Raw genomic sequence first — 23,466 nt, forward strand, 5'->3', positions numbered from 1 at the left:
AAAAAAAGTGCTCAGATTAATTTTTGTCTGTAAGAGAAATTGACACAAATTGAAGCCACTCACTGTGAAGGTGAATGTTTTCTGTGGTGAAAGAACAGGAAGTTGCGAAAGGGAATGAAATAAAAAAAGTTACAACATAGGTTTTTTTGCACGTTCAGAAAAAAAAAAGTGTAACCCTAGAGTGTTTTGCCTTCCTCTGGTGTGTGGAGCTCTTTTAGGTCCCTCCCTTTTCACCTTCCTATGTTTACAGAGGAAACAGTTAAGATAGTATTCTGAACAAAAGTGGAATTCATACGTAACTGGGAATGTTACATAAGGGCACTTTGATGTAGGTCTGCCGGTGCAGGTTTCAGTGACTGCAGACAGATAAGAACCTGGTGCAAGCACTCAGACAGCCAGGTTACAAAGATAGAAAGAGGACGAAAGGAAAGCCATTTTGGAGGGACTGGGGCACTTAGCTGGGAGGGAACGTTTTTGAAAGAGCCCACTGAGAGATCCTTGCCTTTAGATTCACATGTTGGAGAGGATTTCGACTGAAAACACCAGGAAATTGAGGGGAGACGAAACCAAAACACCTCTGGCCAGAAGAGCACAAGGAAGAAGAATCAGGGAAAGTTGGACCAGGATTCAAACACTTGTGATTGTGGGCCTGACAACCAAGCAGGAAGTGGTTTACTGACGTTGGACTTTATTAACAAGTCAACTGTGACTGTTTGACACAGGACCAACAGCCAGCTGAGAGAGGATCTCCAGGAAGAACCATCAGACTCCACAAGTAAACTTTTGAGTGTCAGCCATGGCAGAGGAGGAAAAGTTGTCTTTCACCAAGGCCATTGAGGATGCCGGCGCCTCCATCACTCGCTTCCCCCTAATCCCGGTCAGGGGTGTTCCTCTCATGAGCCACATCGCCAACAACTTAGATTCTGTCTGGGCTTTCCGCCCGGACCCCTCAGACCTTCTCATCGCCACCTACCCCAAAGCAGGTACTCAGACAGATGCTGCCAGATATAGCCTTGTTCGTGTACAGTAACTCTCTAAGTTATGAATCAGTTAACAGGACATTTTGTTATGTAATATGTATTTTTCATTAAAGCTCTGTTAGCCAGTGATGAAGGTAACAACATTTACTCATGTACAGGTACTTGTACTTTACTTTTGCATTTACAATTTCTGCTGCTTTATACTTCCACGATCTATATATATATATATATATATATATATATATATATATATATATATATATATATATATATGTATATATTGTTTTATATTATATAATTTAGAAAATATTGTGCTTTTTACATCTCTAAATTACTTGACAGCTTCATCTTTTTACAGTAGGGTTTGCATAAAAATCCTTTTATATATGATTGTATTGATTTGATAAATACTATTTTGGCCATAAAATAGGTTATGAAACAGTTAAATTTAGTTCTGCTTTGGCAAACTACGATAGCAGCTTACACATTGTGTCACAGTAATAATTAAAATAATCAATTAATATCTGCATAAAGTATAAGACTGTTCTTCCATCACTGAAGCAAAGTTTGTATAATACAACATAGAATGTGATGAACCATATTGTGAAGCTGACAAAACAAAAGAATATACATTAAATTAATTCAAGAAAACATGTCTAATGGAGAGGGCGACCGAAAACTGGCTAAAAAGAAGAAAAATAAAAGATGATCTTGGTTGGATTTTTTTCTCACTCAAAACGGTGAGATTCAATCCATGGAAAGTCTCCTTTTCATTCAGTTCCGTGTTCATTTCTGTGATTCTGGATCACAAGGGACAACGTGGACCCAGGAGATAGTTGACCTGCTTCTTCACAACGGAGATGCTGAGGCGTGCAAACGAGCACCCACACCCGTCCGCAGTCCCTTCCTAGAGATCAGCTCCCCACCACCCATTCCCTCAGGTGTGTGTCCATATATATTGACATATTTTAGTTAAGTAAACTCTTGTTGTTGTTGGTTTGTTTTGTTCTTTTTTGGGGGGGGGGGGGTAACCTAATGAATTTGATTTTGTATGATAGAAGATGAGCTGTTCCTACCTCACCCTGCACCTTCGGTCCAAAGTCCTCTTTGAGTCCACCAGCTTAAAAATTAAAAGGAGATATTTTCTGCCTCCTTAACCAAATGGTTCCCCCAACTTGCCTTGTCAGAACTCACAAATCCATTCACTGGAGGAATGTTTTCATAACTGCTGGTTTCTTCCACAATAATCAGGATCAGTGAGCTCTTAACCCACAAACTTTCCCAGCAGCACAACACAACTCCCAAACTGCCCCAGTGACAGATTTGAACATGTTGAGGCTGCAGTTTGTGTTGGTGGTTAATCCCCCCCCCAAGTAACCAATTCAATATCGTTGTTCAATTCATGGTAAAAAGAATTAACAATAATGACTTCAAGTAAATATTTTGTTTGAAATGGAAAATACTTTATTTAATGACATTGTTTTGCTTGCTCTGGATATTTGCTCTCAGTTAACAAGTAACTAAAAGACTGCTGGTAGGCAGACGTTGTCCTCTCATATTGGCTGTATTCCAAACTCTGTTGATAAGCGCTGCACCCAAATTCCCATTAATATTGTTTGGGGGGAAAAAACAATGAATTTAAAGTAAAAAATGCAGCTGTGGGATATAATCTCAGATCATTAGAATGGGGGAGGGGTAGCATACCATGGAATCTGAGATTGTGTGGGGAAAGAGTGTGTTTCTACTCTTTCATATGTATGTATCCATTTCCCCAAATTCATGCCTCAGGTCTTGATCTTCTGAAGGAAATGGATCCCCCAAGAATTATCAAGACACATCTTCCTTTTCAGTTGGTGCCGTCTGGATTTTGGGAAAGCAAGTGCAAAGTAAGATTCAACATCTTATAGCTTCTCCTGACGGTAAAATCCTCCTGCAGGGAATTTAATGACACGATACATGATACATTGCACGGAAAACAGCCGCCTCATCAAATGACCTGTTCTTTCTATTGTTGTTGTAAATGTCTTTTTATGTGCCCCTCCTGTTCTTGTATGAAGGTTATCTACGTGGCACGCAATGCCAAAGACAATCTGGTGAGCTACTACTACTTTGATTCTATGAATCTGACCCAGCCTGAGCCAGGGCCCTGGGAAGGCTACATCCACAAGTTCATGCAAGGAGAGTGTAAGCAGATTAATTCACATTCCTCAGTGTCATTTTATGAAATCCATGAAACTGGACCGATAATTTACCACCAGACAAATACTTGTGGTTAATCAAACTGGTATATTTTTTATATCTTCTTTGGTGTCATATAGATATCAATAAACCAGCGGCTAACTTACTTCCAGAGATGCCTTTTAAAGTGTAGCAATGGACTTTGGGATCAATTTTGTTTTCTATAAAGTTGACAACCCCCACGGTTGCAAACAACCAGGTTCTGTATTTCAAACGGTTGATATTTATATGCACTTTCTTAAAATACACGTTGTTCTGTGCTGTAAAGGTGTCCTTGACCTTTTACAACCAAAATCAAATCAGTTGATCGTTGAGTCCAAGTGAACATTTTGTTGCAAATTTTAAGATATTGCCCCATGTTTATGAGATCCAGACGCTCATAGGGACAGGCTGTAATGACATAATGCCCCCAGTGCTAGGCATTAAAGGCAAATGCCAGGCTGGTATTGGGGGGGGATTACCTGGTAATCAGAAAGTTAATGAGTGACCTACAAAGATAAGTAAATTACTTTTTAACACTAGAGTGAATGTTACAGTTTTTGTGAAAGCTTCACTGACTTATATTGTTTGTACAGTGTCTTGGGGCTCCTGGTATGACCATGTGAAAGGATACTGGGTGGAAAGAGAGAAGAAGAATATCCTTTACCTCTTCTATGAGGACATGAAAGAGGTGAGGAGAATCTATGGACCAATAAAACATGGACCGAATATTTAACCTTTGCCTGTAAAACTAAAAGCAAAAGAAGAGAATTTCAAAACAATGAGCTTGAATCCTTCTAACATAGTAACACGGCTTTCACAATTTCCGTGCTGAACAAAAGGATGGGGATTTTGTCACATATTTGATTCTGCTGCCAAAACATTTTTTACTTCTTGATTTATTTATTTCCCCCAGAATCCTCAGCGTGAAGTCGAGCGCATCATGAGGTACCTGGACTTGTCGGTCTCTGATGAGGTCATCAGTCGAATTGTGGATCTCACGTCCTTTAAGACCATGAAGGAGAACCCGATGACCAACTACTCCTGCATTCCAGCGCCTGTTTTTGATCAGTCCATCTCTCCCTTCATGAGAAAAGGTGCATCAGTCTCCACTCAGTCTAGAAAAAAAATTTCTTAATAACATAATCCAAAATGTACAAGAAAAGGCAAAAATCCTCCCAAAGTTTCAAAATGTTCACTCGCCCACTCCTGTAAACACAACATGTTGAAGGCAGGACAAAATACCTGGACAATAATAATGTGATGCAATAAATCAACCCCCCTGTCAACTTCAACTCCACAGTACAAGCTTCACAAAGACAAGACTCACTTCTGTGGGATTGTACCATGACTAATTGACTCCTCCTTGTATAGTCCAATAGCGCCCCCTGGTGACAACTGTATTCTTTACCTTTGCTTTACTTATTTATTTTTCAGAACAAAACTTAAATCAGTAAACATATAATTAATCTGCAACTATTTTGATAATCAGCTAATTGCCTTCTCAAATGTGAAGATCTGCTCTTTTCCTTCATCTTGAGGGACACTAATTTGACTTCCTTAAAATTTTGAACAATTTTCTAGCTTTTGGACTGTACAAAGTGGCGTTTTTCACTGTTTTCTGACATTTTATAAACTAAACAATTAATCAATTAATTGAGAAAATAACTTGTAGAATAATGGCTAAAGATAATAATCGTTACTTGAAGGCCTCATGTTCAACAACAGATCATTTTAGTGAAAATACTGTGAGAATTTACTTCTCAGTTATTTAGAAATTACAACATGAATAGTTAATGATTTATATTACTAACACCATCATATTCCCTCTGTAATTTTGTTTCTTTGCAGGTGAAGTGGGTGATTGGACAAACCATTTCACACCCGAACAATCAAAGATGTTTGATGAAGATTATCAGAAGCAAATGAAGGATGTCAAAATACCATTCAGGACCCTCATCTATGGCTTTGGAGGTTTTACAATTTGATGCAGCTCTGCAAACCAAAGACAGATGAACGGACAGTGGGCAGCTCTCAGAAGGCAAAAGTACTATGAGACCGTCAGACACTAGCTTAAAGCCAGAACGATGAAATATGATATCGAACCACTATGATCAGCTGAACCTCATGGTGTGCAGATTAAGTGGATATCCATCCAAATGTATATGTAAAGGCTCAATAAAATGTAATCCACAATACGAGTACGTGAGTTTGTAATCATCACTTTATTGCATCTTATCAAGTAAACAATATATAAGACCAAAAGTGTTGTGACTGAGTGGACATGCCCATTTTATGTCATGAGACCTCCAAGAGTTCATGAAGCCTACAGATAGCGCTGGCAGCTGGAGTCGTGTGATATTCTTTTTCTGCCCATATGAAATAATTCTGCAACCCTACACCAGCCAAAGCAGGGAGGCTGCACGAGACACGAGCGACAAAGACTAGAATAAAAGTAATGAGCTGGAAAATCAATGATAAGAAAATGGACAGAGGACACAAAAACACAACAGCTGAAAATATCCAAGTTTAACAAAAAACAAAATCACTTTTAATACATACTTTATTTCTTCGAATAAAATCTTAAATATTTTAATGCATTATCGGTCTGGATACTTCCCTTCATTTGAATTAAATCTCCTTCCTTATATAGAGGCTATTTTTATGTTGATTTTTTTGACAGGTTTTATTGTTTTTTATATGTTTTCCCATTTTATCCTCTCTCATATATTGGTTGGCTCATTATGGCTCCCCTCCTTGGTTGTGATCTTCCTCTCTATCTTCTTCTTCACCTCTTTCTCTCCAGCCCTTAAGATCCTCTTCTTCTACATCTCTATTTAGCTTCTCTGCCTGCCGAAGAGAAATTAGATAAATCAGAGTGGGAAAGGATGTGCGAGCACATGACAGTTACATAAAATGACACTTGAACTATCATTGTAGTCAAACTTAATGTTAATTTTAAGTCAATTAATGTGCCGAAAATGGAACTAATCCCAGTATCATAACCTGTCACCCAAGAATAATTCATTTCTTGACATCAAGTTAAACAGAGTAGCAAGCAAACCAATTTTTTTTTTTTTTGCTTTGGCATGTCCAAAAGTTCTTATGTTTTTTGAGGAACAATCCAATTTCATTTCACAGAAGGAAACTGATTTGGTGTTTCGAGATCATTAAAACCCTTAAATCAGAGAAAAAGTTATGTTTTAAAAAAATAGTTTGCAAATAAATTCTTATACAGGCGTGAAGAATCAAAGAAAACATGCATCTCCAATAGGAAAAATATATTTTTCTTCCATTTTCACAAAGAGGGACATGAACAACATATACTGAGGATAGTGAGGATTTTGAATTCAAAATTCAAAATTGTCAGTGTTGGTAACAGTTTATTTTAGTATATAATATTGTATGTAAACATATGCATTGTTTGTACAACATTATAACTAGTCCTAAGCAGATATTTTGACATTTTATTTATAAGTGTTATTAATTATTAATGTAAAGTATTATAACTTCTGTTATATTATACCAGCATCCGAATTCAGATAACTACATCCTTAAACACTAAGATATTTTATCTTCTCATGACCACGATATCATGTCTTTAAAGTCATTTAACAAATATTTTCATATTGCTCTAAATTTGAGGGGTTAAAATAAATTGTTACCACAGACTCTAGCACTGCTTTTTTCAAAAGTTGCACCAGCACAACATCGGTCGCACACCTACTAAAATGCGGACAGAAACAAGTACACGGACAGCAGCGACTCAGAGGGCGTAAGCTCACCTGCTGGTGCAACTCAAGACACAGAAATAACAATAATAACGTCGGCCACAGAGAGGAGCGCTCAGGAATCTCCTAATTAATTTCGCCATCATGCCACCTCGTCAATATGTGACAGAGAACTTTCAAATTCAGTTGTGTTGTTAAGTTGTGATGGAGACCCCAGAGTTCCACATCAACATGAGCTTGATAATATATAGGCAACCAGCAAAGACACGTCTCCTTTAGAGCAGTCACATAGGCAACAAAACAAAAAACATACACACACACACTTTACAGGTACACGGTGATAGCCACTAGCAGGAGGAGCAGTGGAATACCTTGCTTTAGTTACAGGCTAATGGTGGTGGGTTGACTGAATTTACTCTGGAAATAAAAGGGTTAAGTGAGTTAGTAAAGGATGGAGAGAAGAGACGGTGAGGAAAAAAGAGCAGGCAGATGTCAAACGAACTTAAGATGGATTTGTTAGATGATGTAATAAAATAAAATTACAGAAGATGATGACTTTGTTACAATATTAATGAATAATTAATAGAATTATTACATTATTATTCTATTAATAGAGGTACATTTTTATGTGCTGAAAATGAGGTTATTATTCAGTATATCAATTTTTTTTAACATGTCAGAGTGAATGTAGAAAAATCACAAGGCTACTTACTCTCAACGTAGTTGCGGGCGAAGAACTTCAGCACCTCATCAATGAGGATGACGGGGAAGGAAAGCTTCAAGACCATGAGCCACTGCTCAACGGATAGATGGGTCAACTTGAAGATCATCTAGGGGGCAAAGGAGTGTCAGGCAATACTGATGAGAAACTGCAGTGGAAAGTAACACAACAGAGGACAATACCGCAACAAAATCCTTAAATCGTGTGGATGTCTGACTTACGGGCAGAGGGTCAACATAGATGATCATGAAGTGCAGGGACATGGACAGGGTCATGGCGGCGAGCAGCCAGAAGTTGCTCCATGGGGGCATGCGGATCAGAGACTGATTCTCAGACAAGCTTGAAAAAGAAAAGAAAAAAGGGTTGATGACAATAAATATGTAATTGAGTCGTCATCAAAAGCAGAACTGAAAAGATTCATGTACAGTGATTCGTATGGAATATTCTAAACAAATATGTTTGTCTGTACTGGCATTTGAAGTTAATACCTGTTGAGAGCGTTGCACATCTCAATGGTGACCAGCACAGACAGGGCCATGGTCATGGGGGGAGCGGCCTCAAAGATCGAACATTCCAGGCCTTCAAAGTCCTCGTTCTCGTCATGGCACTGCATGAAGTGGGACTGTGAAGGGGAGAGGTGAGGTTATGAAGCGTCTGCATGTGACTGTTTGTGAAAGACAAAACAAAAGAGTGACGATTGCTTACCAGCTGGTAGTAGGTGACACCGGGGCCAGTGGAGTCGTACATGAACCACCAGGCAGCACCACCAACAGTGGCGGCACCGACGTATCCTGATAGGGAAAGGTTGTCACTGCAGTTAGGTGCTCTCTCTGCATTTGAATTAAGTGCATACTCAATGTGTACTACTTACCACCAATAGCCATGTATCTGAAGAACAGCCAGCCAGAGATCAGGGGCTCCTTGGGGGAACGTGGGGGCTTGCCCATGATGTCAAGATCGGGAGGGTTGAAGCCCAGAGCAGTGGCGGGCAGACCATCAGTGACAAGGTTGACCCACAGGAGCTGGACGGGGATCAGAGCCTCTGGCAGACCCAGGGCGGCAGTCAGGAAGATACTGAGAGAGTGAAAAAGAAGATAATAGGACAAAGCAAAGGACGAGGTTAGCCCAGCGGCAGTGAGGAAGAAGGTGCCTGCTTGGGGATCCGAGTGTGTGTCACACAGGCCACTCACCAGACGACCTCACCAACGTTGGAGGAGATGAGGTAGCGGATGAACTGCTTCATGTTGTTGTAGATAGCTCTGCCCTCCTCAACAGCAGACACAATGGAAGAGAAGTTGTCGTCAGCCAGGACCATCTCAGAGGCAGACTTGGCAACGGCAGTGCCAGAGCCCATGGCGATGCCGATCTCGGCCTTCTTCAGGGCAGGGGCATCGTTCACACCATCACCAGTCTGAAGTGGGAAGAGAGGAAGCACAAGTTTGTACTGTTATTGCTATTACTGCAACAGGCTGTAAATCCTGGCACAAAACCAGTCACAGAACAGCTGAGAAATACAAGTACCACGACTCAGTACAGTTGAGTTTGTATCCCATGCTGCTAAACTCTCACCATAGCAGTAATTTCATCAAAGCCCTGCAGGAACTCCACAATCTTGGACTTGTGGGCTGGCTCCACACGGGCAAAGCAGCAAGCTCTTTGCACGGCCTGGGCCTGGTCGTGGCTGGGCAGATCGTCAAACTCGCGTCCGGTGTAGGCTTTGCCCTCAACATCCTCATCCTCGGTGAAGATGCCAATGCGGCGGCAGATAGCGATAGCGGTTCCCTTGTTGTCACCTGAAATGTGGAGAAGGAGACGTTTGGGAGAGAGTTAGTGAAATGTGGAAAAACTGAGGTAAGTTAGATGCTTTTGCTGTTAATCCAAACGTTTATAGAGCTACATCTTTTCTGTACTGACAATTAATCCAACCAATTATACTAACCTGTGATCATAATGACACGGATTCCAGCTTCTCTGCACAGCACAATGGAGCTAGTGACCTCCTTACGGGGAGGATCCAGCATACCCACGACGCCAACAAAGGTCAGATCAGTCTGAGGAGAAACATTTTCACATTTAGTCACGGTTGTATACATACAGCACTGACATCGAGTCCATGTCAACATGTCGTGCTCTCACCTCGTAATCGGCGAACTTGGTTGAGTCCTCGAGTTTCATCTCCTCCATCTTCAGTGGGGTGTCACGGGTGGCCAGGGCCAGACAACGCAGAGTGTCGCGGCCGGTACCCCAGTCCCTGATGACAGCCAAGATCTTCTCCTTGATGGCGTTGGTCAGGGGCACGCGGGTGGTGCCAACACGCACATATGCGCACCTGTCAATCACACCCTCGGGGGCACCCTGTGGAGGAAACAGCATGATTACTTTGTGTGATGTTGAATGCAGCAGGGTCAAACGCGCAGGTGTCTGACCTAAGGCCGTGAGAGGCAAGAAAGCTGGAACTGACCTTCACGAACATCTTGGCACCACCATCACCCTTCATGGGGGTGCAGTACACGGACATGGACTTCCTGTCACGGGAGAACTCCAGAGTGACGTTCTTCTTCATGAGCTGCTTGACGACCTGTTGGAAGAATCAGATAAAAGACATGCAGTCATATAGACTAATTCTTTGGAGGAAGTAAACAACTTCACTATTAGCTGGATTAAGGATGAGAATTATACTCGTCATTTAATTAAAACTTACTGAGCAGCAGGCGTTGGCTCTCTCAATCTTGGACAGGTTCTTCACGTTGGAGTTGAACACGTTCATCTTCTCAACCAGGCAGGACAGGGCGGTCTCAGTAGCCTCACCAACCTTCTCATAGATCTTCTTGGACTGGAGGGAAGTAGAGTGATGGAGAGAATTTCGTGAACCCGTGGAAAGCATGAGGTTTCTGGATAGCAATCGGACTGCACAACTTAAAGACTTACCTCGTTGTAGTCCAGAGAGGAATCGTTGCACAGGGCGCAGATGGTAGCCAGCTCGACGAGGCCGTCGTATGTGCTGCAGTTGGTCTTGGCACCTCCCTGGGAACTGATGGACAAAGAAGGAAATCAGAACACAAGCGATGTGTTATGTACATGTACAAAATGACTGATATTGGCTACATTAAATGATGATAAATGGCACAGAAAACCAACTTACACCTCGCCCTCGGGGGTGTACTTGGAGCCAGAGATATCGAAGGCATCAAGGTCAACATGGTCGCCATCAACATTTTTGACAATGAACATCTGTGAAGGAGGAAACAGACAGTTTTTTATGTGTAGGCTGGTGTTGCAGGGGGAATTGTCTGTGGAGCAATTTCTTTTTGATTCAATTACCCACCTTGGTCACACACATCTGGTTGGTGGTGAGGGTGCCAGTTTTGTCGGAGCAGATGACGGAGGTGCAGCCCAGGGTCTCCACAGAGGGCAGGCTTCTGACAATGGCATTCTTCTTAGCCATACGGCGGGTACCGAGGGCCAGGCAGGTGGTGATGACAGCGGGAAGACCTGGGAGACATTGGTGAAAACTATGAGTTCAATAAAAAAAAAAAATGACTTCACCACGAAACACGTCATGTCTTCACTGTCCCAAACAGTTTTCTTTGCTTCCCTCACCCTCAGGGATAGCAGCCACAGCCAGGGCAACGGCGATCTTGAAGTAGTAGACAGCACCGCGGATCCATGAGCCTCCGTGGACGGGGTCGTTGAAGTGGCCAATGTTGATGGCCCAGACGGCAACGCAGATCAGGGAGATAACCTTGGACAGCTGCTCGCCGAACTCGTCCAGCTTGGCCTGCAGAGGAGTCTTCTCCTGCTCGGTGGCAACCATCTGGTCACGGATCTTGCCAATCTCAGTGGTGACTCCAGTGGCCACAGCCACACCGATGGCCTTGCCAGCAGCGATGTTGGTACCCTATGAAGGAGAGAAGAGGAGGAAAGTTTAGTGGAAAAAAAATGGTATTAATGGAGATGAAAGAAAAAAAAGCTTGAAACACAGCTGCAAAGGTGAAGATTATGATATAATTGATGGTGGTGGGACACTTACAGAGAAAAGCATGTTCTTCTTGTCCTGGTTGACAGCCCTGGGGTCGGGAACAGCCTCAGTGTGCTTGATCACACTGACGGACTCACCTGAGAGAGAGAGAGAGAGAGAGAGAGAGAGAGAGAGAAAAACAAAAAAATGAACTCAAAAGAAGATAGGACAGAAAAAAACATGTACATGCAGATTTAAGTGTTCTCAGGAGCCTACCAGTAAGGATGGACTGGTCAACACGCAGGGTGGTGGACTTGATGGAAACAAGCCTGATGTCAGCGGGGACTTTGTCACCAACTGTGGGAATCAAAGAAAAGAGACCATTGAAATTAATCATTATTAATATTATTATTATTATTATTATTAAAATTTGTGGACTTAGTGACTGTAATAGTTGCAAATGACACAATTCGTTTCACTCGTGTATGTAAACCGTAACTGAAAAATAATACTACTAATAATAATACTGTAAATGACTCCCAAAATAAAAGCCAAATGCTCAGACAGCTCGCTAAATTTCTAAACTAATCCATGGATTTCATAATGGGCCTAAACCTTAAATGACACGTGCGTGGCCCAATGAGAATGAACAGTCCAAGAGGGGAGGGGGTGGGGGGGTGGCTGGCCAGAGAGGCAACAGGTGTACACTGACAAATGAACAGACGTGGGCAATGGCAGGGAGGCGAGAAGAGGTGCGGCAGGTGCTAGTGAGGGTATTTATATTCATGATTTTGTTTTCCCTCAGTCAGCATGTTTTCACAGCAGTGCTACCCCGTCCTGCCCTGCTCTAGTTGCCTTAAAAAGACACAGAGTTCTGCCGTCAGCCTTTACCAGAGACATGTATCCTGAATTTGTGTCTGTCTTTCTTTTCCTCCACAGAAATGCAAGTTACTCATTGGACGTGTCTTGTATCTTTTCACAGCTACATTGTAATCAGACAGTGGAGACTATTTGCCATAATCGACTGTGACAAATAGGGATATTATTCCCCTGACGTGAAAGTTTGCAGAGCAGACGGACAAGATTGGGCACATTTCTTACCAGACACCTCCACGATGTCACCAGGGACAATTTCTCTGGCCTTGATCATCTGCACACTCTTTCTGTCAGAACGGTAAACCTTGCCCATCTCAGGCTCGTACTCCTTGAGAGCCTCGATGGCATCTTCAGCGTTACGCTCCTGTGGCACACAGAAATGAAAAAAAAGCATAAATAAACATTTTAAATCTTTGTTTGACATTTAATTGTGGAAAAGCACGCATGTAAACGGGACTAAAGCACACTGACTATCATTAAACTGATTTCAACACGCCTGTTTATTGTGGATTGAGTGAAAACTATACTCAGTTTGTCCTTGGTCTGTTACTCGCAATGTCCTCTAAGAGGCTTTGCGTCTTACACACAGCAATTACACACTGACACACAACCAACTGATGACATGTGAGTGGGTTAAATGCATTATCCCAACCTAGGCTATAGTAAAACCAGGTTTCCAATTAACTCTTTTCAATTAAATACTAACTTCTTTGTTGAAATTGGTTTTAATGTTCATTCGCATCACGACTCTGAAACAGATGGTACACGTTGTGTACTTTTATTTGAAACAATAAAATTTGAGACAACATGCGCAACATAGATCTGCTAACAGCAGGTGGCTGAAGTCAGTTCTGTTTTTAATAAGCAGATAATGAAAGCAGCACCAATTAGTTAACCGGTCGAATGAAAAAGAGCGTGACTTGCATATTGGGAATTACCCAGACGTTGCAGTCAAAACATTAACTGGGCATGACGTCTACAAATAAGAAACTATTCTTATAATGATCATGTAAGACTTTGGATACATGTGCATGTGAGTTAACCTATATTTTGACCTTCAAAGCTGTAAAAGTGATACTATGTCAATTGCGCAGCCACGTCTGGGTAGAAAACACGGCAGTAACTGGAACCCGTGTACTTTCTGCCATCCATGCAATGGAAACCTCTTATTGCTCAATATGACGGGGCCTGTCACTGACCTGCCACACTCCAACGACGGCATTGGCGATGAGGATAAGAAGGATAACCAAGGGCTCCACGAAGGCGGTGATAGTCTCCTCACCTTCCTCGAACCAGGCCAGCACCTGAGGTCAGAGCGGTGGAGAGTCAGTCAGTGTAGTTGACAACAACAAAGACAGCGACGCCACAGTGCTCCTGAGAAACAACATGCATGCATCATCTCCACGGCTTTGTGACGAATGGACTAATTACATGCTTTTAACATTTTCATTGGACATGAATGACAGGACTCCTCACGGGGTTTTAATGTATTTAATGTGTAATTGTATGTAATGAATAATAGAATGAGTTTCTAGAGGGCAATCATGTGCATTAAGTATTTCAATAACATAATTAGACGCAAACCTGTGAAATTTTGTGGGGGACATTTTTTATAAGCTTGGTAATAAACGGCTGTTATTTTTGCTAATAAATTTCAATGTCATAATCTGATTACGTAATTATTGTTAATTTGATCTCAGTGTCCCATAACTCATTGCTCCTTCTGACTTTAACCCTTTTCCTGTGGAGGCCCTTCGTTCCTTCCTTCAGGCCTGACCTTTCCCGAAGGATTCAGTTTCTCTCCTCAGCTTGGGGCTTTCTTAAAATAAACCCTTACCCCTCAGCCCCCCTATACTTTCCTGACCCCCGTCTCTCACTGGCTCCTCAATATTCGCCTTCTAAGGCCATCGTGACAGCTGCCCGAAGGGGTGAAAGCTGGGCATAGGAATTAATACACCTCCGACAAGCCTTTGCAATCTGTCTCCCTCCTCTCAAGTTGTTGTCCTCAAAATTACACGGAAGGGTGGAGGGACTTGGGGGGGGTTTAAGGAGTCTTGGCAAAGTGGCCCGACAGAAATGATCAGCTACAGCATGCTTGTTTAATGGTTAAGTTTGAGTGATAGGTTTCCTCCTTGTGGGTTTTAAAGTTAAGTGCAATCAATTTCTTGTTTCCAGGTGACAGACAAGAGAGTATCCAGAAGTTGTTGTGCCATAAAATGAAAAATCAAGAGGGTTTATTCTCATTGATAAGAATCTTTGATGAAGATTGTGCTTTCATAAAAAATTGTTAAGTGTCACTGCAGCTTGAGATACTGGAAAATTGGTCCCACGTGCTGATGGTGGCATCTATTATGTAGTATTTAGTCTAGTGCTGTCCCCGGAGGTTGAAATGAACACGACAGGAGTGATCACAGTTTGACATTTGTGACATGATTGAGAAATATTCCCAACACTTTGGTTACTTACAAAAGAGATGCAGGCAGCCAGCAGCAGGATCCTGACAAGCAGGTCCTCGAACTGCTCAACAATCAGCTCCCAGATGGTCTTACCTAAGAGAGACAAAGAGATAGACAGAGAAAAAGAAATCAATAAATCAATAGATAATAATCAGAAAAAAATGAATGTAAATACTGACATATTCAACAGAGTGTGATTTTGTGCACAAAGGGATGTATTTCAAGTCTGTTGCATGGATTTGTGATCTTTGTTGGTAATGATGATGTTCAAAATATAATACAGGTTGCAAGTGGAATTTCATTAGCATGTGGGCATCGCACAATCAAAATGCCGCCTGCATGTTTTTATTGCAACCCATCTGTGGAGGGGGGGGGGGGGGGGGGGGGGGGGGGGGGGGGGGGGCAGTTCAGAGTAGTAATGCCGGTCAACCCATCTGGGTCAAACCAGGTGTCTGGAAGTTCTTGTTCAGATGTTTTGTAAATGTGGCTGCATGAACACTTACCCTCCTCAGCGGGCAGCTCTGGAGTTGAACACAACGGTGAAAGGGGTGGTACATGAGACAGAAAGACAAAGGGGGGGGGAAAGGTGGTGAGTTAAAGTGATTCAGGTAATGCAAGAAACATTTGTAGGAAAACGTTTGGAAAGAAGCTCTTTTTCTTGGTCTGAGATAATATTTACAATTTCAAGAAACCACTGGATTCTCAAACTAACGTCCACCTTTTCAAAATTCACACAGATTTTAAAGTGCACTATAATGTATCATCATTTTGATATCAGATCAGTTTCCCCTTGATGTCAAATCCAGGCCTAGTAAAAACCTCCCTGCAGTGTGTGTTCATTTGACAAATTCAAGTACAACACTATGTTTAATGGCAGTTCACTGAAAAACAACAGAAACATGAGTGTGAAAACAAGAATATTGCTGCTTTTTGAACTATAATGCCATATGACAAGCTTTTGCTTTCTACTTTGCCATTACACTGGTTAGGCTATTGATTAGCAATCATATCAAGGATCATTTAGCAGTAAGCCATCTAAGGACCTCCCCTTTTTGCCTGGCCTAAAATTATCCACCTCTCCTGTTAACGCCCGCCCCATATATCACCCAGGAAGCTTCTTGAGCCATCACCTGTCTCTCTCGCTCTCCAGCCATCTTCTTTGGCAATCTTTAAATAGCTCTCCAAAGCCCTCAAAGTCTCTGCTTCTCAATGTCTCTGCATTTCTACCAGCTGTTGCAACTCCTCTCAAAAAAAGTATCGCATGCAAAATCTCAACCCAAGCCGACTCATCAAGTGTCTGTGGAAGCTCCACACTTCCAGGATCTGAGTTGCACTTTGAACACAAACACTCACATCTTTTACTGTCAAGTGCTAAGTTTCTCTATGGTACTACATGAGGCTTTTCTTCTTTCAGTAGGCCTCCCACCCCATCCCTGATGCCCACACTCTCACCATTGAAGCCATACTTGTCCAGGTTCTTCTTGAACTGGTCGGGGGTGAGGCCAGTGTTCTCGTTCACCCCGAAGTGCGACAGGCATTCTGCCGGGAGTTTCATGTGTGAGTTCTCCATCCTTGGTTGACAGAAGGGATCGGCCTTCTAACCGTGCCAATCTGCGCTCTTTTACTTCTTTGTTGTTCTTTGTTCACCCTTGGTCCACCACCCTCACCTCAAAGTGTGGCACTCTCAGGAGTGCTGGACTGACAGAAAGAGCGAATAAGCTCACACTTGGACAGGGTTTTATACCCCCAAAGGGCTCAGGATTGGTGGACACCCCGCCGACACACGCCCCCAAATTCCAGCATGGGAGGACATGGTGGAGGGGTGAGGGTGGGGCTCGAGGTGGAGCAATGGGGAGGTGTGGTGGACTTGGACAGGAACTGAGGAACAGGCTTTGATTTGGAAAGGAGGTAGTGCAGGAGAGTGATGGTGCAGGGGCTGGGGGGTGGGGTGGGGGGGGGGGGGGGGTGTCGTACCGTGGATGAAAATGAGATCTGTTTTTGGAACTTGCATGGTCAGTGGAATAAGACGAAGGGAGAAGGTGAGAGAGTGAGACAGGAGATCATCCAGAGGGGAGGGTGGGCCGGGCTGGGGGGCGCATTGAGTGACGGCTCAACTGGTTTCTGCTGAGAAAGTTGGCTTAGCCGGAGAGAGACACAGAAGAAGGGAGATGGTGGACGAATACATTCGGGACAAGAATTTTTTTTTTTACACAGAGAATGTGAGTTTGACATGTCGGCACATTGACACGTGAACTTCCCCACGATAGGGGGACAAAGGTCAAAGCAGAAATGAGAACTTTGTGCAACAGAGCTTTACCATATGCCGTCATCGACAAGAGTACATTTAAGTTTTACAGAGCCAGTAATAACTCATAATAACAGAGACACCGGGCCTGATAATAAACCCAGTAAAGCACCATAAGGGAATCTTATAGAGGAAAGGAGAAAGTGTGTAGTAGAGGAATGGTTGCTGGGGGACAGGAATACCAGGAGGACAGACTGCGTGTCATACTATCACACCACATAAGAGAAGCCCTGGCTGCAGATACAGGAGGATCAAGTTTTATTTCTCTTTTTTTATGAGGAAGGGAAGGCAGCAGGGAGATATGGCTCGGCCATAGTAGATGTGGGACAGACGATCCGTTCACAAACGGCCAATCAGCGAGGCACAATGGCCTCTTGTGGTAGAGTCAGAGCATTGGATTTGTTATACCAGGCGAGCAAGTATCCATGATTCAAGAGAGAAACATAAGTCTTTTTTTTTTTTTTTTACTTTATTGGTAAATCTGTCTTAACTTATCACGTATTATTTGCTCTCATTTGTTTGCCTGGTTTTTAGTTGTTTTTTTCTGACAACAATATGTCAAGAGGGTGTTTGTGTGGTTTCTTGAAAACTGTTTCTTGAAAGTTCACTGTAAAATGTAATGGCATAATGCTGAGCACAGACTCTTGATTTAATATTTGTTTTAACAGCAGTAAATTGGGCTGCTGGGCGGTGCAGAGTCGTCTGTGGACAGGAATCCAAGTTGCTGTTGCTAATCAATACACTGACAGGTGTTCCTATAAGGACAGCAGTGGTCACTGCTCACCACCTTTGACAGCTACAGGACACATTTTTGCTGCAGTCTATTTATTGCCGGGCCACGTTGTTCTGCAGTGTCACAGAGTCAGCCTATACATCCAGGCTACAAATGCATTTATTAGCAGTTATTGCGTAACAAGTTGTATTCTCCAAAAGTTGGGGGGGACGACAACATGGTCAGCAAACAATAAATCAGGTCTAGTAAACTGTGCTCAAGGCTGCTCTTCTCTTTAGAAATCTGTGTCTTTACATATAGTAACAGTTATGCAATATATTATATATAACTAAATACTTATATATAACTAACTTAAAATAACAGTTAATTGATTACGCCCCCCCCCAAAAAAACTGCTCACCAGATAAAAAAAATAATTGTATAACCCCCACTACCCACAGCTCAATTTCTATCTTTAATATGTTCTAAAGTACTATCCTTTGCACTTTTACAGTACTTAAGGTACTACTATTTATTATATTAGACTTCACAACAACTTACAAGTGAAGTCAAGTGATGATTTTCACAGACACCACGTGACCAAAAGACATCATGGTGTGAATGACCATAATGTGAGGGTTCGGATTCCCCATTGAAATGAATGAATGAATGAATCCTCTTCATCCTAAATTAAACAATATTCCAGTGGATGATGTATTTTCATCAGAGTTTCAGTGACATTTCGTCATACCATTTCATCGTTTGTTTTGTTTTTTTTGTTTTTTACAATATTAATGAATGTATGATTATTCACAGTCTCTGTAAGGTGACAAAAGATCAAAAATAACTAGTGGAAGTCCCAAAACAGACTCACTGACTTGCTCAAGGACACTCCAGCAGGGTGGAGGCTTCCAGTAATGGAGGCGCTCTCTCTGATCACAAGGACGCTCGTGGACAGTCACTATTTTGTCTAAAAATAAAGTAAAGAAAAGGTTTAAAAACATACATTCTAAGAAAAGAAAAAGAGAGACTGCTAAACAATTTTTTTTAATTGGGTACAGCCCATTGTGTCATTTTACACCATCTAGACTCACACACACGAATATAAATTAACTTTGTATATACACCTCATAGATCTAAACCTCAGATATACATTTTCGGTGCACCTGGAGCAACTTACTCCTGACAGTTATTCTACATAACTATCAGGACATATTTACAGTATGTACAGTATTGGTCTATTTGCAACACAAGCATGCTTCTGCTGCTCTTGCACAGAGAATTTCTAAAATTGGAAGTTGTTTTTGTGGCAGCTTTCAAGTTTCCAGTCAGCTGCTGGTGACCAACTGACTCGGCCCCCTGGCCTGCTGCTGAGGGGCAATTCCATCCCCGGGGGATACAATAAATTATCAATGATGTGGTGGAGTGTGGCAGAAAGCACTTAGTTTGATGCATATTTTAAGTGGCAGCAGCATTACACTGAGATAATGCTCTGAAAAACCATCCCAGTGAGACAGAAGATGTAATCGAATCACTGCTTTGTACAAAGCTGTATAGTGTGTATGCGTATAATCATTTATTTTGCCAATATTCATTTTTATCAAAATGTGGCTAACTATTGATCATTTTATATACAAGTCACTGTAATTTCAAATGGTATGAGAATAATTGGTGTGATGAAGTGTGTGTGCAAACTCCACATGACAGATAACAAGGTATCTATACCCCAGCCAAATGTGTAGGTCAGCTGTGTAGGTCAGCTTGGTACATTACAATCATCAATTTGTCAGACATCTGCAGGTCAGAGGAACTAAAGTTTGGCACTAGCTTTATTTGTTTATTTGTGCCTTGACAGGTTAATAAAACATTTAATATTCGCTCTGTTCCGCCCAGTGTCCCAATCTCCGTTTCACCCTGCCGTTTCCTCGGGCCTCAGCTGTTGTGCAGTCGTTCTGACCTCTGAGATTTGGGGGCTGCGATAGGGGTCGGCCTGTCAGTGTCTCCCTCAGGGCAGAGCAGTGACATTTAACTCAATATCCCAGAAGGATAAGGTTTCTCCCTCACTCCCCTCCATCTTCCGCCTCTGTCTATCCCTGAAGTGTCGGTGGCCTGTGTGTGCGGGGACTACTACAGTGTAACCCCCACCCTGCAAGCTAGGACACCCATCAACTCTGACTCCCACCGTGGCTCTAACATGGCACACCTTCGTGCCAGGCTGAGGGATCACCATGTGCCGCCTTAGACCCCCCCCCCCCCCTTCTTCCACTTGTGAACTCTATACATGTTCCCAGTTCTGTGCAAGTGTTAAGTACTGTGGAGGTGCAGCTGTACGGCACAGCTATCTTATGCAACTAAGTCGGTCCCTGCTGACTTGCACGCTACGAGCAAAGTGAGAGGGACATGGCGACATTTGTCACCTGACGACGAGGAGCGGGCAGAGAAAGGCGCACAGTGGAGTCCAGAAGTCTGAATGGGAAGGTGGTCTCAGATTCCCGGGGCCCAACTGCGTTATCATTAACAGCACATTCCGTGGGACGCACACTGCACTGTACATGATGCCCAGCTGATCAATATTGTGGGCAGATAATCAAGTGGGGGAACCCGTATTCAAAGTCATAATCACTTTCCTCTCTAGTTTTTTCGCCGACGTGTCAGCCAGGCAGCATAGTTCTTATGTTTAAGTAACAAATTAGAATATTAATTCAAATTCATATTTTTAAAATAACGCTCTTAAACTCAACAAGCTTCCAGGCGGCGATTTAAAATTGCGGCAGCAGCATCTCCGCTGCACTCGAATCCATGAACTGCAGGTTTGTTGTCATTCTTAACATTTATGCGACTGTAAAAAAATGAATGACAGCGCCAAAATGTTCACTTGAGCAGCCGCGTAAAAATCTAAGAACACAGGACATGTGTGGTATTGACATTGAGTGTCTTAATTAGTGCTGGGCAATAAGGAAATGGATAAAGGAGCTGCAGCATCAGTGTTAGCTGGGTACTTGTTACAGCATTAGCTAATAGTAATAATAGAAGTGGCAGCTGAGTCTCTGAATCCAGAATTCCTCGCGAGATATAAATAGAGCAGGTGACACTGTGCCGCTATAGGCATGGCACCACGACAGCTTTGCGGCTTTTTTATTTCAGAAAGCCGGACCTTCGGCGCAGGCTCGTAACAAAACTTTCTTCTATCGGCAGAAAAATAAGATAGGATGTTGGAGGACACATTTGACTCTGCAGTGTCATCAGTGTCTGCGTGGTACATTGGGCCTGAAGGATTCCTGGTTGTTCGCACCATTCCTCACACTTAAGGCTGTACTATATAAGCCACGGGGGAGCCGGCAGGAAAGTGAGCCTGTTGATCAAAATCGGCTTTCATTTTACTGATGGAGTGTCATTTACTTGGCTGGCTCTGCATTCTTTAGAAGGTCAATGTTGATCATTTACAGGCAAAGACGTTTTTATCTATTTAATTGGAAACATCGCTGTCTGCAGAGTCAAGCAGCTTCAGTGGATCGGACAAATTCAGATTTGACTTCCACCACATCAGTTAATGTTCAGTGGATTTCTATATCAAAGTTATTTCAATAAGAACGAGGTTGCATTTACTCCATTACATTTATATTTAGGTAACTTTTTGAGTCAATTCTACTTGTTGAAGTACTCTGCACTCGAATGTATTCATGAAGACAAAAATCGGTAGTTTTAGTCAGTTACCTTTATCTAACTAAATTTACATGTTCATCATCTATTTCTATCTTTGAATAACATTCATAGGGCCTAATATTTACTGATCATACTAAGTTTTTGTTTTGTTTTTGAGTTTTAAACACGTTTGCCTTTTATCTTTTTTCCTCACTCACTTTAGAAGCAGTTTTTTTTCGATGGATATGTGAGAACACTTAACAAAGTCGATGACTACTACGATTCAAACGCCGAGTGAGCAAATTCAGTTAAGTCCAGCGTTAATGGCGACTCACTGCGGACGACACTGATGCCTTCACAATGAAGTTACTAGCACAGTTCAATCTATCAAGATGCTGACATTTCGAATAAACTACTAGAAATATATGTATGTTTGCCAAACAGCAGGTTGGATTACTATGGCGGGGAGATGTTGGGAGACGCCTGTGCAAGAACAAAATAGTTCTGGAGTTTCATAATAGCGTCATAAACTTCACAGTTTAGTGTTTCAGGCCCGAAGAGTTGCAGCATGTACAGTATTCGGTATCATCTGAAAGATGAACTCTGGGATATATAGGCCCACTACATCTTCAATGTCTTGTCTATTTTGAATAGTCTTACCTAACCAAGTCTCTATTTTTGGGTTGATTACTATGACCGATCGGAACAAAATTTGACAGGATCCCACAATCTATGAACCAAAGTAAGACTTTTCTTTTCTTCTTCTGAAAGTATTGAATACAAATTAACACACACGGAACATTGGAGTCCTCAAGACTCATTGACCAACACAAATTTAGAAATGTAATCCTCTAGAAGGGCCACAGTAAGAATGTGAGACCACATAGCCTCTGGTCAAGGGTGACCTTAAGTCTCCATTGACCCGCTATAAATGTACAGAGGATTTTACCGAAGGAGAATGAGACTGGACTCAACCTCACATACATCTTCAGAGGATTACAAAAGTCTCTACATCAGGAAGTTGTGAAATAAATGGGTAAATCATTTCTTATTCTTAACTAAATATTCTTATGGATATCATGCAGGCTTCACCTTATTATATCCTCAGTGGGCTTTTGAACAGTACAAGAAGAAAAAAAGAAAATCTACTTCCATTTAAAAAAAAAAGAAAGAAATTCCAACCTCAATTTCTGCCTCAACCCCTTCAACTCTCACCCCATTGGTACTGTAAAAGGAAAGCAAAGAGACGAACTGAGGAAGGGTGTTGATGACAGGAAGACGAATGAATGCAAAAAGAGCCCGAGAAATGCCTAAGAAAGAAACGGGATCCTTTTTTGATAAAAATAGAATGAGGACAGTAAAGGAGAGATACAGAGTCTTCAACGCAGCCCCATGTATAGCAACACAAGACGAATATTACCCTCCGTAACCACTTAACAATTGGATTTTAAACAAATATTGCAATTGCAGTCAAAGTATTGTTGCATTTTATGTTAGTACTTATGAAATGTTTGTGTTCCCTTGGGGATATGTAAAGCCACAAGTACGTTCTTAACTACAGCTCTGTTCTATGTTTCTGCCTCAGTTTTGTGGCTTGTCTGACTTTGGTTTGAAGGAGCTCAACACTGCCCCCGTGTGGATAATAGCAGGACATCAGCAGACACATTGGACTTCAAAATGACTGACAGCAGCAATTACTGTAACTGAATGTCAGCTTACATTGTTGTCAAAATCATATAGCTTGAACTTAGGTATCAACTCCACTGTGCATAACAAAGATTGATCCGTTGTTCAAATGTCATTCAAGCAAGGTCTTTCTTTTTAACATGAGCCACTAAAGACAAATAAAAAAAAAAAAATTGTAAAAT

General features: G+C 42.0%; 2 protein-coding genes across 4 annotated transcripts; one reads left to right on the top strand and one right to left on the bottom strand.

Moving 5' to 3' along the window:
* Positions 1–239: 239 nt before the first annotated feature.
* sult1st6 (sulfotransferase family 1, cytosolic sulfotransferase 6) lies at positions 240–5,398 on the top strand. 2 transcript variants are annotated; one of them, XM_035613082.2, is made up of 8 exons: positions 247–610; positions 723–983; positions 1,793–1,921; positions 2,769–2,866; positions 3,038–3,164; positions 3,794–3,888; positions 4,114–4,294; positions 5,049–5,398. In XM_035613082.2, exons 2-8 carry the CDS (start codon positions 797–799, stop codon positions 5,183–5,185), a joined length of 954 nt encoding a protein of 317 aa, XP_035468975.1. In that variant the 5' UTR covers positions 247–610; positions 723–796; the 3' UTR covers positions 5,186–5,398. The 2 variants fall into 2 exon arrangements, 1 of the variants encoding a protein (XP_035468975.1); XR_007029835.1 differs by having other exon boundaries at positions 240–983; positions 4,114–4,404; positions 4,518–5,112.
* Positions 5,399–5,403: 5 nt separating this feature from the next.
* On the bottom strand, positions 5,404–16,662 carry atp2a1l (ATPase sarcoplasmic/endoplasmic reticulum Ca2+ transporting 1, like). Of its 2 annotated transcripts, XM_047327679.1 has the most exons (24): positions 16,392–16,662; positions 15,443–15,460; positions 14,950–15,032; positions 13,683–13,787; positions 12,709–12,847; positions 11,884–11,964; positions 11,680–11,765; positions 11,250–11,547; positions 10,975–11,141; positions 10,792–10,880; positions 10,578–10,680; positions 10,351–10,482; positions 10,111–10,227; positions 9,786–10,004; positions 9,589–9,700; positions 9,219–9,442; positions 8,840–9,060; positions 8,521–8,723; positions 8,355–8,440; positions 8,138–8,271; positions 7,871–7,988; positions 7,641–7,758; positions 7,300–7,345; positions 5,404–6,047 (listed from the first exon to the last, which is right to left on the bottom strand). In XM_047327679.1, exons 1-23 carry the CDS (start codon positions 16,507–16,509, stop codon positions 7,341–7,343), a joined length of 2,976 nt encoding a protein of 991 aa, XP_047183635.1. In that variant the 5' UTR covers positions 16,510–16,662; the 3' UTR covers positions 5,404–6,047; positions 7,300–7,340. The 2 variants fall into 2 exon arrangements, with proteins under 2 accessions (XP_047183635.1, XP_035468946.1); XM_035613053.2 differs by lacking the exon at positions 7,300–7,345.
* Positions 16,663–23,466: the final 6,804 nt, after the last annotated feature.

Source organism: Scophthalmus maximus, chromosome 16, assembly GCF_022379125.1.
Source record: "Scophthalmus maximus strain ysfricsl-2021 chromosome 16, ASM2237912v1, whole genome shotgun sequence".
Lineage (NCBI taxonomy): Eukaryota > Metazoa > Chordata > Actinopteri > Pleuronectiformes > Scophthalmidae > Scophthalmus > Scophthalmus maximus.

Coding starts and splice junctions, on each gene's coding strand:
- sult1st6 (XM_035613082.2), top strand. CDS start 797: ATGGCAGAGGAGGAAAAGTTGTCTTTCACCAAGGCCATTGAGGATGCC. Junction 984..1,792: donor CGCCACCTACCCCAAAGCAG/GTACTCAGACAG, acceptor CTGGATCACAAG/GGACAACGTGGACCCAGGAG. Junction 3,889..4,113: donor TCTATGAGGACATGAAAGAG/GTGAGGAGAATC, acceptor TATTTCCCCCAG/AATCCTCAGCGTGAAGTCGA.
- atp2a1l (XM_035613053.2), bottom strand. CDS start 16,509: ATGGAGAACTCACACATGAAACTCCCGGCAGAATGCCTGTCGCACTTC. Junction 9,701..9,785: donor CCAAGTTCGCCGATTACGAG/GTGAGAGCACGA, acceptor GTTTCTCCTCAG/ACTGATCTGACCTTTGTTGG. Junction 8,724..8,839: donor AACGTTGGTGAGGTCGTCTG/GTGAGTGGCCTG, acceptor TCACTCTCTCAG/TATCTTCCTGACTGCCGCCC.